General features: G+C 43.3%; 1 protein-coding gene across 1 annotated transcript in view; it reads right to left on the reverse strand.

The window, feature by feature from the left end:
• The window catches only part of rspry1 (ring finger and SPRY domain containing 1), a 320,762-nt gene that overhangs the window by 154,942 nt on the left and 150,905 nt on the right, over nucleotides 1-14,915 (reverse strand). The window contains exon 7 of the mRNA XM_056282268.1: nucleotides 9,133-9,199. Within this exon, the coding sequence (XP_056138243.1) occupies nucleotides 9,133-9,199 (67 nt within the window). The remainder of the gene's footprint in view (nucleotides 1-9,132; nucleotides 9,200-14,915) is intronic.

Genomic DNA, 14,915 nt, shown 5'->3' on the forward strand with positions numbered 1-14,915 from the left:
TCGAACCTCGGATCCAGGAGGAACAATGCGGATTCTGTCCTGGCCATGGAACAACGGACCAACTCTTACTCTTGCAGAAGTGCTAAGGGAGGCATGGGAGTTTGACCAGCCAGTCTATGTGTGTTTTGTGGACTGGGAGAAACCTTACAACCATGTACCCTGGGGAACATTGTGGGGGATAATGCGGGAGTATGGGGTTCCGGGGCAGTTGCTACAAGCCATCCGGTCCTTGTATAACCAAAGTGAGGGCTGTGTCCGCATTCTCAGCACAAATTCAAATACTTTTTGGTGGGTGTGGGACTCCGCCAAGGTTGTCCCTTGTCTCTGATTCCGTTGGTGATATTCATGGACAGGATCTCAAAGGCGCAGCCAAGGTGAGGAGTGTGTCCATTTTGGGAACTTCAGAATTGCATCTCTGCTCTTTGCAAATAATGTGATTTTGCTGGCTTCATCAGAACATGACCTCCAGCATGCACTGGGGCAGTTTGCAGCTGAGTGTGAAATGGCCGGGATGAGAGTCAGCACCTCACAGTCTGAGACCATGGTTCTCTACCGGAAAATTGTGGATTGCTCCCGCCAGGTTGGGAATGCCTCAAGTGAAGGAGTTCAAGTATCTCAGGGTCTTGTTCACGAGTGAGGGTAGGATGGAGGGGGAGATTGACCTGCGGACTGGTGCAGTGTCAGCAGTAATGTAGACGTGATACCAGACTGTTGTGGTGAAGAGGGAGCTGCGCCAGCCGGAAGGCAAACTCTCAATTTACCAGTCAATCTTCGTTCCAACCCTCACCTATGGTCAGGAGCTTTGGGTAGTGACAGAGAGGGTGAGATCAAGGATACAAGCAGCTGAAATGAGTTTCCTCTGTAGGGCGTCTGGGCTCAGCCTTAGAGATAGGGTGAGGAGCTCGGACATCCGGAGGGAGCTCGGAGTAGAGCCACTGCTCCTTCACATTGAAAGGAGCCAGTTGACGTGGTTCGGGCATCTGATTAGGATGCCTCCTGGGTGCCTTCCTTTGGAGGTTTTCCAGGCACGTCCAACTGGGAGGAGACCCCGGGGTAAACCCAGAACTCGCTGGAGGGACTATATGTCCAATCTGGCCTTGGAACACCTTGGGATCCCCCAGGAGGAGCTGGAGGGCATTGCTGGGGAGAGGGGCATCTGGAGTGCCCTACTTAGCTTGCTGCCACCACGACCTGACCCCGGAGAAGCGGCTGACGATGATGCGAGACGAGATGAAACAAGACGAAACAAGATGGGACGAGACGAGATAAGATGGGAGACAGTGTGGCTTGATTTGGGACCTAATATTCTCCACCTTATTTACAAAATTAGTGAGACATTTTTCAGACATCTCAACATTAGGTTCAAGTAGAAGTGGAGGGACCATTAATAACAGAGTCAATTACCGTGAAGACAACTTTAGGATTGTGTTTATTTCTTGATATTAGTTCAGAGAAGTACGTTGATGTCACATCCTTAACTTTCCTCTTGTAAATTAACATTTGGTTTTTAAGGGTGTTACATGCTACTTCGGACTTGCATTGTCATTCTGATTTTCTATAGTATTCTAAGGGCACGAGTGTATCATTCAGCCAGGTGTTACAAGGGTGTTACATGCTAATTCGGACTTCCACTGTCGTTCTGATTTTCCACAGTATTCTAAGGGCACAAGTGTAATCATTCAGCCAGGCGAGGTTATTTGATTTGTTTTTCCTAGATGTAAATGGTGCAATTTGGTCGAGGATGGATCGGTACTGACTACTGAATGAATTTAATAGTGCATCTGGATTGAGGGGGGATAAAGAGGGATTAAATGATGAAGAATTAAAATCATCACAGAGTTTAACTGCAGAGTCAGCGTTGAGAATGCGAGAGCTTGTTTTAGGATAGTGACGATAGTAGTAGTACTGCCCCCTGTATGTGAATTACGTGGACTGAAGACACAGCATGAGGAGCAGACACATTTTGTCAGTGTTAAGGGTGGCCCTACTGATAAGGGTGGGGTCATCTTGTAACTTCATACGGACCACCGCCACTGCTTCACTAACAGGAACGCACATGAAGAGAGATGTAACATCATAAAATACCATTGTTTAGTCCAGCTCCATAATGATGTCCCTCACCTTATCCGCAAAATCCATAGTGTTTTAAATGTGATGTTCATTACTACCTACCAACAGGTTAAGTATAGATGCCAGAAACTTAGAGATGTTATAGGTCGCCTGAGTTAATAATACAAACAATAGGTTGTAATGGCACATCCTATTTATATATCTTAGGTAAACCATACGGTAGCTTCCCCTGGGTATAAGCTATGGTACAGGTCAATAGCATTGACCTATTCTAACAGCTTCAGACAATCTATCACCTTTTTCTTGTAACCACTGCCTGGATCTCGTTTCAGGGGCTCATAAGTATTTATGTTGCTGAGTAATGTCATAACATTCTCATGATAACCAGACAGACTATGCTTCTACCTTTGTCCGCTGGAAGGATGATGTTTTTGTCCTTACTGAGAGTTGTGAGCGCTTTCCTCTTGTCTGATGTTGGACGGTGGCGCCTTTGCATTGCTGAGGCACGCTGAAATGTTTGTCCACAGTTGCTCCGCTTCTGGGTCCATGATGCTGTTTTTACGGACTGCTGATTCTGTGACTGTGATCAGTTCCACTACCGGGATTTGCCTCGGCGTGACAGCAAAATTCAGCACCCTAGCAAGGATATCGTTCTCTGCTTGGGTGAGATTTCTGTCAGACAGATTCTTCACCCACTTGTCAACATCGCCGGCATGGGTCTGGCATCCATCTCTCTAGTTGCCATTGAGGGCACCATCCACTGTCTGCCGATGTCTCTGGTGTGCAGTAAGTAGGTCGAACTTTTTTTGCTGCCTGGTTTTTTAATTTCCATGTTGTGTTAGACGAGCCTTCTCCATGAACTCAATCACATGTTGGAAAGTGGTCTCATCTACCTGCGACGTGAATCTCTGTTGCATCTGCTCCTCTTTGACTTTCAAAGCATTGATGGTAAAATTAGTTTGTCTCACCCGTTCGTTTAACAGCTGGCTCTGTGCCTTCTGGAGGATTTTGTTAGAAAGATTTCATTTGCAGGCTCTTAGGTGTAAACCTGCTCTGTTTGCATCGGAAGCTGGATCTCAAGTGGTTCCTGTATTCTGCCATCTTATGCACCGTTTGCAACATTGTAAGATGGTTATGCCATCTATGTGAAGAGGGAAAAACCATCCCTGAACTAATGGGGGGGGGGCTAACAGTACATATGTCGCCATCTTACAATTCTGTGATTGCAATTATTCCCCAACCTCTGTGAATAGTACACACGACCATTGAAACTCTAGTTAATGGTCATGCCTATTTGCATATGAAACCAATTGTTGGTTTCGGTCGTTATCCAACTGTGCTGTTTATAGGGTTGGGGGACATCTGCCAGTTGAGACTGACCAAGTCACTTGGATGAGTGAACTAAACGTTGTGTCCAGATGAACTGATTCACCTTTCTGTGATTTCCTTACCTGGATTATAGAGCAGGCATAAAGACATTAATTATAAGATGTTCTAACACCGGCGATGAGGACATGGAGATTACTTCCAAACTGTTGCACCATGAGTTGTTAATCAGAAAACATACTCCCCGACCTTTTACCTTGCCAGTCGCTTCACACAAATGGTCGGTGCATGGAGAAGCCGTCAGGCTGTATGGCCTTGTCCTCGATGTTCGAGGTCAGCCAGGTGTCAATAAAACAGAACATGCAGCAAACCCTCATGTCCTGCTGGGCACTAATACGGCAGTGCAGTTCATCTACCTTGTTGCCAACAGATTGTAGATTGGCTAGCAAAAAGTTAGGGATGGAAGGTCAAGTCGGGAGATGCAGTAGCCTAGCCAGTACCCTGCCTCGTCTTCTGCATTTCCACCTATATTGGTGTCGGTTTCTGGTGATTCCCCTGGACCGCGCTCCAGCCTTTGACGCCATTTCCCCACACCATCCTCACACCCCACACCCAAATTCCATCAACATGTCTCCAGTCCCACTAGGGAACACAACACTCTGGACCATCTTTATACTAATATTAAGGACTCATACAAGGCTACTCCTTGCCCCCACCTGGGGCAGTCTGACCACCTCTGCTTGTTCCAAGCCTACAAACCCCTCATAAAAAGGATCAAGCCAGCCAGCTGGAAAGACAATCACTGTCTAGCCAGAAGGAGCAGTCTCTGAACTCCAGGACTATATTTTTGCACATTCAGCCACCCATGGCTCCCATATAGACATTAATGAACAGACATCCGCTGTGCTATCCTACATTAACTTTTGCACTGAGAGTATCACAAAAAAAAAACAAAAAAAAACAATCCACACCTTTCCAAACCAGAAACCCAGGATGACCAGTGAGATCTGGCAGCTGCTGAAAGTCCAGGACACAGCGTTCAAGTCAAGTAACTGTCAGGCCTGCAGCACAGCCAGATACAACCTCAAAAAGGGCATCAGAACAGCTAAACATAACTAGTCCTTACGAACAGAGGACCACTTTCACAGTAACTCTGATCCCCAGCAAATGTGGCAAGGCATTCAGTCTATTACAGACTACAAAAGCTCTAATAGCAGTCCCACTGTCCATGATGCCTCCCTCCCAGATAAGCTCAATCATTTCTAGCCCAGCCACAAAAATCCCCACCCATCCATAAAACCAAATGTTCACTCTATCGATTGCAGAGGTCAGAGAATCGCTGCGCAGCGTGAACACATGAAAGGCTGCCGGCACAGATGGCATACCGGGTTGGGTCCTCTAGGAATGCTCCGACCAGCTGGCTGAGGTTTTCACAACTATATTTAACTTCTCACTGTCCCAATTCATAGTCCAGGCATGCTTCAAGACCACCGCTATCATTCCTGTTCCCAAGAAATCAACATCCACATGTCTGAATGACTACCGACACATAGCACTCACCCTCATTGCCATGAAGTGCTTTGAGAGACTGGTTCTGGCTCACATCAAAAACACTATCCACTCAACATTCAACCCACATCAGTTTGCCTACCATCCCAAAGGTCTATGAAGGATGCCATTGCCACTGCCCTGTGTGCTTGGATGATCTGACCAAGCTCCCGCTTGGTCAGATCATCCGCCACCATGCTTTAAGGTTCCACTGCCATGCTGATGACAAGCAGCGGTATCTCAGCACTAAACCATCCACACAGCTCCCCCACAATCCCTTGTCAATTGCCTGCACCAAATGAAAATGTGGATGTCATCAAATCTACTCATGCTAAATAGCAATAAGACAGAGCGCAAAGTTTTGTTTCCCAAGGCGCTGCTCCAAAAGGTCGGAGACCTTGGCTTCCATGCCTCCTCATTATGAATTCTCTTCACTCCCTGTCAATGAGGCTACAGATATACTCTGTTCCTCACTAACCTCCTCTCTTAACAATCTCTGCTTAACAATCTAGCATCCAAACCTGCTCATAATGCCTCCCCTAGTCCATGGCTCACTGAGGTCATCAGAGAGCAAAGGACGAGGCTCAGAACAGCAGAGAGAAATGGTGTAAAACCAGAGAGTCCACTGACCTCAGTGACTATCAGTGTGTCCTAGCATCATTCTCCTCCAGCTTAAAAACAACTAAGATCACTTACAAGAACAAGATTGGCACCACTGATGCTCGAAACAATGTTTTCTGCCTTTAACTCACTCCTCAATCCGCCTCTCCTCCAACCTCCACTCTGATCACTCCAGACATGTTCACCTCATACTATACTGACAAGGTTTCTGCCATCAGTAACCAGTTCTCTGAGCCTGACCAACTCTGTCTGTCGCTGCCAGCTAACAGTGCCTCACTAACCTCATTCTCTTCCCTGACCGAGGAGGAAGTCTCCAAGCTTCTGCTGGACTCTCGTCCCACTACCTGTCCACTGGACCCGATACCATTCAACCTCTTACAGACCATTTCCCCCGCAGTTAACCCCACAGTCACACACATCATCAAGTCCTCACTTACAATGGGTGTGTTCCCAACTGCATTTAAGCAAGCTCAGGTCAACCCGCTGCTCAAAAAAACCTACACTCAACCCAGCCCAGGTTGAAAACTATAGACCAGTTTCACTCCTACCCTTTCTATCAAAAATACATGGTCTTTAACCAAGTCTCTGAATTCCTTTCTGAGAAAAATCTGTACAATCCAAGTCAGTCTGACTTTAAGCGGGGTCACACTACTGGGACTGCACTCCTGTCAGTAAGAGAATCACTGTATTTGGTTAGAGCTCCTGGACAGTCCTCATCTTTATTGCTGCTAGATCTTACAGCTGCCTTTGACACGGTTAACCACCAAATCCTCCTCTCTACACTCACTGAGCATGGTATCTCAGGATGTGCCCTCCACTGGTTCATGTCCTACCTCGTGGGGAGATCTTTAGAGAATCTTGGGGGGGGGGGGAGAAGTGTCCGAACCACACGGCTTATCCACAGGGTTGCCTCAAGTGTCAGTGCTTGGTCCTCTTCTCTTTTCAATATACACCACCTCACTTGGTGCAATCATCCACTCCCATGGTTTCTCATACCACTGCTATTCTGACGATACCCAGCTCTTCCTATCATTCCCGCCAGATGACGTCACAGTCTCGGCACAGATATTGTCATGCCTTGCTGATATCTCTGCGTGGATGAAAGAACACCAACTTCAGCTTAACCTATCTAAGACCACCGAACTCCTAGGGGGTGTCCGGGTGGCATGGCAGTTTATTCTTATGCCTATCAACATGGGGATCACCGGTTTGAATCCCCGTGTTACCTCCAGCTTGGTCTTGTCTGTGGGTGGGAAGCTGGATGTGGGTATGTATCCTGGTTGCTGCAATAATGCCTTCCCTGGTTGGCCGGGGCGCCTGTTCGGGGGAAGGGGGAACTGGGGAGAATAGCATGATCCTCCCACATGCTACATCCCCCTGGCGGAACTCCTAACTGTCAGGTGAAAAGAAGCTGCTGGCAACTCTACATGTATCGCAGGAAGCATGTGGTAGTCTGCAGCCCTCCCCGGCTTGGCAGAGGTGGTGGAGCAGCGACTGGGACGGCTCGGAAGAGTGGGGTAATTGGCCAAGTAAAATTGGGGAGAAAAACGGGGGGAAAATCACAAAAAAAAGACTTGGATCAACCCAACTCATGCCCACAAAGTCTGCCCGAAACCTAGGTGTCATGATTGATGACAAACTAACCTTTAAGGTCCAAGTGGCCTTGATTGCTCGGTCATGCCGATTTGCCCTGTACAACAAAATGAAAATTAGACCCTACCTATCTGAGCACGCAACACAACTCCTGGTATAGGCTCTTGTAATCACGCACTGACTACTGCAACTCCTTACTGGAAGGAATCCCTTCATGCACTGTCAAGCCTCTGCAAATGATCCAAAACACAGTGCCCCCTCTGGTCTCCAACCAACCCAAAACAGCACATATCACTCTGCTGTTCATATCCCTCAACTGGCTTCCAGTTCCTGCCCACATCAAATTCAAATCCTTGATGCTCGCTTACAAAACAGCACCTGAAACAGCTCCCACCTACCTGAACTCCCTAATTCAGGTCTACACTCAGTCCTGCTCACTATACTCTGCCAATGAATAGCTCCTGGCACTTCTGCCACAAAGGGGCCCTAAGTCACTAGCCAGACTTCTCTTCTGTAGTTATCCAGTGGTGGAATGAGTTACCAAACTCCATTCGATCTGCTGAGTCCCTCTCCATCTTTAAGAAGAAGCTAAAGACCCAGCTCTTTCATGAACACCTCCACACCTGATAGTATTAATTTAAAAAAAACAAACAAAAAAAACGCTTCTATGCACCCTATGCATTGCCTTTGTGCACTGCCTGCTGACATCAATGTCATATCGGACTTGAACCTAGTTTTTTGGCACTTGCGTTGTTTTCTCCTGACTAGATCCTTCCTTGTGTTGTATTAAACTCTCAGATGTATGTCACTTTGGATAAAAGCGTCTGCTAAATGAAACTGTAACATTGTAACATCTTCTCCTTGACGTGGATAGCTGCTCCATCTGCCCATCCGCAGAAGTCTGCAGCCTGTGTGTCATTCTTGAATACATTCTCTTATTCAAGCCAGACATCAAATTCATCACTAAATCTGCTTTCTTTCACCTAAAAAACATCTCCAGACTCTGGCCATCACTCTCAGACTTTGTGGCAGAGATCCTAATCCATGTCTTCATCACTTCCCATCTGGATAACTGCAACGGAGTCCTGTCTGGGGTACCCAGCAAAGCCCTGGACAAGCTTCAGTATGTGCAGAACTCAGCTGTGAGGGTTCTCACATGCACCAAGCCCTGGCAGGACATAACCCCCCACTTTCATCCACCTTCACTGGCTCCTGGTCAAGTCCCACATTTCCTACAAAATCATCCTCCTCACCTACAAATTACTCCATGCCTTTGCCCTCCAGTACCTATCACACCTCCTCCACCCCTACATTCCAACCTGGAATCTGCAGTCCGCAGACATGGGCCTGCTTTCCCATCCCCCACACCAGCCTTTGGACTTTTGGGGACAGAGCCTTCATTGTGGCAGTGCCCACCATTTGGAACTCTTCTCCCAGTAGAGATCAGCAATACTGCTTCTTTGGACACTTTTAGAAAACTCCTGAAAACTCACCTGTTCACTATGGCCTCTAGTCACTTCTACAATCCCCGGCAATATTTGCCATTTTTATTTTCTGTTCTTGTGTTATTTGTTTTTGTCTGCTCCACTATGTGTAATGTGTCTTTGGGACCTCTGAAAGTTGCCATCCAAATTTTAGTTCTTGTTGTTAACGGACATGACAGGTCCACAAATACTTATTCCGAAACATACACACATTAAATATAACACACAAAAAAATAGTTCAAACTCTGTTTCTCTTTTTTAAAAGGATGTTTTGCATGCTATTAAATCATCAACAGTGAGAGCCGAAACCGAGCCCTGCTGGTTGTGACAGCAGATCCCTTTGAGTAGGAAATGATGCAACCTGACTGCTCCTCAGCTGCTTTAGAGACACATATAAAAGACATGTTCTACCAAAGTGATCTAGTTTAGTCAGCTTGCAAAAGAAAGCTACTGACTGAGTTGAATGTTGGAATGCAGCGAGTGTACCTACTGGTTTGGGAGAACTTCTCCAGGGCAATGAGAGCAAAAAGCATAACAGTAGGGTGGGCCTCAGGGCTCTGGACACAGAAGAGACATACAGAAAAGACATTTGCAAAGTAGTTAAATTCAGACCTATTTAGTGGTACTCTAATTAAGGTGCTTCAATTAGATTTAAAAATACATTCAAGTTCAACATGTTCATTTTAAAAAAGAAAAACTATCAAGGGGAAGTTTTTCAAACACATCATCTGATGTAATCATTTTAAAGTTGCAAACGGCAACTTTTCTCCATTAACAAGTTGCTATTTTATACATTGAAACATGATGACAGTATTGTGATTCTGCAGGTCATTCGATATTATCATAAAATGGTATTCTGATATAGTTTGATGTAGGAGGCAGTGATAAATGAACCTGTTTCAACTGATTTTATCAAACTAAAAACAAAATGTAGCTACCATCATTGCACGTATGCTGTCAACTCACCAGTAAAAAGTTCTAACCCTTGTAAAAATGGCATCCTAGGACCAAAGCCAACACAGGCAGTCTAATGTATTACAAACTACTTCAAATCAAGAATAATCAGTGTGGAGTGAAAGTACGGTCATTCAGCTCTAATTTGAGGCCATCATCATACAAATCAAATGTTCAGTTCAGGATCTACTGCATTTTGTATATATTAGAATAAGAATTATTGCCAAGTGCAAGAACATACAAGGGATTTGTCTGGGAGTGTTTGTGCAAGAGGAAATCTGATTTATGATCCACATATTTGATTTGGCAAAGATTGAAAGCCGCCAGAACCAAAGGAAAGGTCCTTTACAATAACAAGTAAATTCGTTTTCATCCGGACCTTTCCGACGGTGTGCACAGGATGCAGCACGGCTACGATGAGGTGCGAAAGAAGCTGCGAGACAAGGGGATTTACAAGCACAGAATCATCTTTCCAGCCCGGCTCCTGGTGACACACGTTGAGAGGCCTAACTCCTTCCAAACTCCGGCAGAAGTAGACACATTTATCCAATCTCTTTGAATGACCGAGGCGGACCTGACATGGGAATGTTCCATCAGGAAAGTGTAACGACAATAGCCCAACTAACGTTAGTTAAACTAGGCCTATAGCCTAGCCTAGGCTACTGTATTTTATAGCCTATTGTTTCCACAAAAGGAGACATGATTATTCTTTTTTTGATCTTTCTTTGAAACAGGGCTGAATTTTGTTTAGTTTTTCATTACCATGGCCAACATAAATGTTCAATTTTACTAATGTGGACAGTGGGCCTAAACCGGATAGCCTACTGACACTTATGCATCCAAGCACTGGGCAGTTGAAATGTCATTAGGCTAGTTTATATGGGCGCATCCAGGCACTGGACAGAGTTGAAATGACATTTGCTTAGGCTACTTGGGACGCAGGCTACCCATCATGGATTTTATGTGGTCAACAGCTGCAGGCTATATTTGATTTTTCATCGATATTATCTTCAGCCTTCAGCCTGCGTGGGTTCCAGATATGTGAGTATTTGTTATGTGCTTAGGTTGTTTAACACAATATGTAGGCTACAGGTTCGAAATGTTGCATAGTTCATGATTATAAAGGCTACTTAAGTTTAAGTGGTTAGTTTTCGGTAAAAAGAAAAGGAAAGCTAGTTAAGAGCTGAAAAAAAAAGAATAACTAAAAGCTAGAGAGAGACCCGTTTCCGTAAGCGGTAGTTATAGAGTGGGAGGGGAGGGGGGTGTCCAGAAGACATGGAGTCCAAGCTCACATGGGATTCGAGAGGGGGGGTCTTTTTTTGTTTTTTGTTTGTTTTTTGTTGTTGTTGTTTTTTTGGGGGGTTTTTTCCCCCTTGTGTTTTGTGGGTGTGGCTTGTCAATCTATTTTATCAAAACGATCCTTAAAGATATATTATACTGCATATTGTAACTAATGTCTGATAGTTGTAAGATAAAATGTACCTCATGGAACTGTAGGGATCTGAACAAACTTACAAAGGTGAAACAAGTGATGAGCAGGATAAAATTCTTGAAATCAAAAGTAGTTTTTTTTACAAGAAACTCATCTGCTGAGTGGGGATATTTCCAAAATAAGAAGATGGCAGGGTCAGGTGTTGTCTGCTTCCTATACCACCCATGCTAGAGGGGTTACCATACTAATCCATAAATCTGTCCCACTACAGATCTAAAATATAGTTAAGGACGCTGCAGGTAGATATATCATGGTCCAGGGTACTTTATTATCTGAAAATGTAAATTTGATGAATGTGTATGGCCCCAATGAGGATGATCTCAAATTCTACGATAATTTGTTTCTGACTGCTTCAAATCTCCCTGGGCAATACATAATAGCTGGTGACTCTAATTGCACATTGGATCCATTTAGAGACAGATCAACTGGTTTAGACAATTCTCACATCAGGTCGAGAAAGACAATACACCATTTTATGAAAGAGTTGAATTTGTTGGATATTTGGAGGTAAACCAAATGCAGTAGAATATTCCTGTTATTCCAGAACTTATAAAACTCACTCACGTAGACTACTTTTTAGTTTCAGCACTACTTGTTTCCAAAATTGACGAATGTCATTATAGCAGTATAGTTCTATCTGATCATGCAGCTGTATCCTTGGTTTATAAAGATACTAAACTAGTGGGTGATCCCCCAAGATGGTGTTTTCAACCAGGATGGCTTATGAACCCCACAGTCATAGATTTTTTAGATAAACAAATTGACTTGTATTTTGAATGTAACACATCCCAGACATCTGCTAGCACAAGATGGGAGCCATTCAAGGCCTTTATTAGAGGTCAAATAATTTCTTTTACTAGTTCAAAGAAAAAGAGTGAACAACTTGAAATGAAGACATTAGATGAGAAAACTAAAAAAAATTGAAATGGATCTCTACCATAACAGACATATCGCTACAGATAAACATACACAATTACTCCTACTTAGATCTCAGTATAACGAATTATCAGCTAATAAAGCAGCTAACGATTTACTGAGACTCAAACAGTCCTACTATGACCAGGGGGAAAAGCCCGGAAAACTCCTAGCATGGCACATTAAACAACAACAAACAAAAAGGTCTATTAACTGTATAGAAGCTCCAAATGGTAGAACTACAGTAGACCCTACAGAGATTAATGAAGCCTTCAGAGTCTTCTATGGAAAATTGTATAGCTCTGAGTGCTCTTCTAGCCTGGACATGCAGACAGAATTCCTAAACAACCTTAATAGTATACCCAGAATTTCTGAAAAGGAAAGTAAAATATTAGACAGAAGTATAACAAAATTGGAAATTGCAGAAGCGATTGGCTGTATGCAGGCTGGAAAAACAGCGGGTCCAGATGGCATCCCCATAGATATTTATAAAAAATTTCAATCCAAATTATTTCACCCCTTTTGGAGATGTTTCAGTCCTTAGAGAACGGTCTTCTCCCCACATGCATGCGAGGTGCCCTAATCACACTACTTCCAAGGCCAGGCAAACCAAATACAAAATGTGAAAATATGCGTCCAATTAGCCTTTTAAATTCAGATACAAAAATACTCAGTAAAGTTCTTGCAAGAAGATTGGAGGGCTCGCTTCCTCAGGTAGTGGGGCAAGACCAAAACGGATTTATCCATAGTAGACAGGGCTTTCATAATGTCAAACAAGTGCTCAATATTTTACACAGCCAGAGAGAGGCGACAGACACTGCCTTACTCTCACTTGATGCCGAGAAGGCCTTTGACTGTGTTGAATGGCCTTATTTGTTCGAGGTGCTCTCCCGCTTTGGCTTTGGAGATACATTTTGTAAATGGGTTAGATTGCTCTGTACTGGGCTTACTGCAGAAGTCCTGACTAATAGTATGACTTCTAAACCTTTTAACATCCCTAGAAGTTGCCTGCAAGGGAGTCCTTTACCACCATTGCGTTTTATCCTTGCAACAGAGCCATTTGCTACAGCGGTGAGGATGCACAATGACATTTATAGAATTCGAGAAGGTAATTTAGAACATAAAATAGCGCTCTTTGCCGATGATGTAATTTTGGTCCAAAAAAATCTACATAGCTCTATCCCCGCACTCACAGGTCTTATTGAAACATTTGGAAAAATATCTGGATATAAAGTTAATCATCTATAATGCTACTTAATGAATCAGAGAGGAAAAATAGCCATGTTTATGCTTCTACTTTCGATTCAACGGATAATTTCACATATTTGGGAATAAAAATTGTCCCTGAGGTGAATAAGATTGCTCAGATAAATTATGGCCCAATTCTGGAAGCTAGTATCTCATCAACAGAACGTTGGACATCTTTACCTATTTCAATGATTGGCAGGATAAATATTCTAAAAATGAACATACTCCCAGAATATCCCCCTGCCCCCTCCCTCATCTTTGTTTACTAGAATCAATAAATTGTTTACCAACTTTATTTGGCAAAATAAGCGCCCCAGATTACGTCTATCTTTACTGTATCTACCATATGACCGAGGAGGCCTTAAATGCCCAATCATCCAATGGTATTACTGGGCAGCTCAATTGCGGTCCATTATGCTTTATTTTTCATCCAGAACCCTCCCTGCTTGGTTGGATTTGGAATCCTCATCTGTTACACCAAGATTACCATTGCACTTATATTTGTATGCAAGCAAGATCGTAAATACCTGAGGAAAAATACAGAGAGCCCTATTATATTGAATATGATTGATGTTTGGTTTGACACTTGTATACATTTGAATATAAACTCTTCCTGGTCACGCTTCAGTCATATTGGGGGTAATGCCAATTTTAAACCAGGAAAGTGATACTGGATTTCGAATGTGGGCTGAAAAGGGGTTAAGGACAGTGCAAGACATGTACAATGAAAAGGAAGTATTTATGTCATTTGCAGAAATATCAACCAAATATGACATTCCAAAGAATAATTTTTTCAAATATCTCAACTTAGGAGATTTATATCCTCATCTCAAAATCATTCATTAGATAAACCTGGCATTTCTACATTAGAGGTAGCAGTCACAAGACATTGTTATGATAAAGGTTTAATTTCTACTCTATATGATTTGTTTGTGTCTGGATCTGATGATTCATCTGAATCAAAACGGAGATTATGGGAGGAAGATACAGGGGAGGAAATATCTTTAGAAGACTGGAGTGAGGCATGTAAGGAGGCACAGAGGCAGACAATTAGCAGTAGCTTGAAACTCATACAGTATAAATGGCTGATGCGGACATACATAACTCCTGTTAAATTACATAAGTTTAATGATAACATTCCTGATACTTGAATCAAGTGTAACGAGACAAGAGGAACACTATATCATTGTATATGGGAATGTGTGAAAGTGAAAACCTTTTGGCAAGATGTGATTAACATGTTCTATCAAATTTTATCAAAGAAATTACCATTGGATCCCAAGCTTTTTATTCTTAGTATATATATCCTACCAACCTACATTTACAAAGCAGAGAGTTCAGGTTCATAGACATGTGTATATTACAAGCTAAACGTATAATTGCTCTTAATTGGAAAAATGTTGATGGACCAAGAAATGGTGTCAAACATGTCGATGGAAAAGATAACTTATAATGTTAGACGTAAACAGAATGTTTTTGATGATATCTGGAGACACTTTACGAACTTCTTAAGGTATAATGTTAATGTTGGCAACTTGATTCAGCAAGAACAAGCTCTGGGGGAGTAGGGTAGATTTATATGATAGTGTACATTGACCAGAAAAACACCCTTTAAATCTTTCTTTTTAATGGTTTTTTCCCCTTTTTTCCTTTCCTTTTCTTTT

The sequence above is a fragment of the Lampris incognitus genome, chromosome 6, assembly GCF_029633865.1.
Source record: "Lampris incognitus isolate fLamInc1 chromosome 6, fLamInc1.hap2, whole genome shotgun sequence".
NCBI classification, from domain to species: Eukaryota; Metazoa; Chordata; class Actinopteri; order Lampriformes; family Lampridae; genus Lampris; species Lampris incognitus.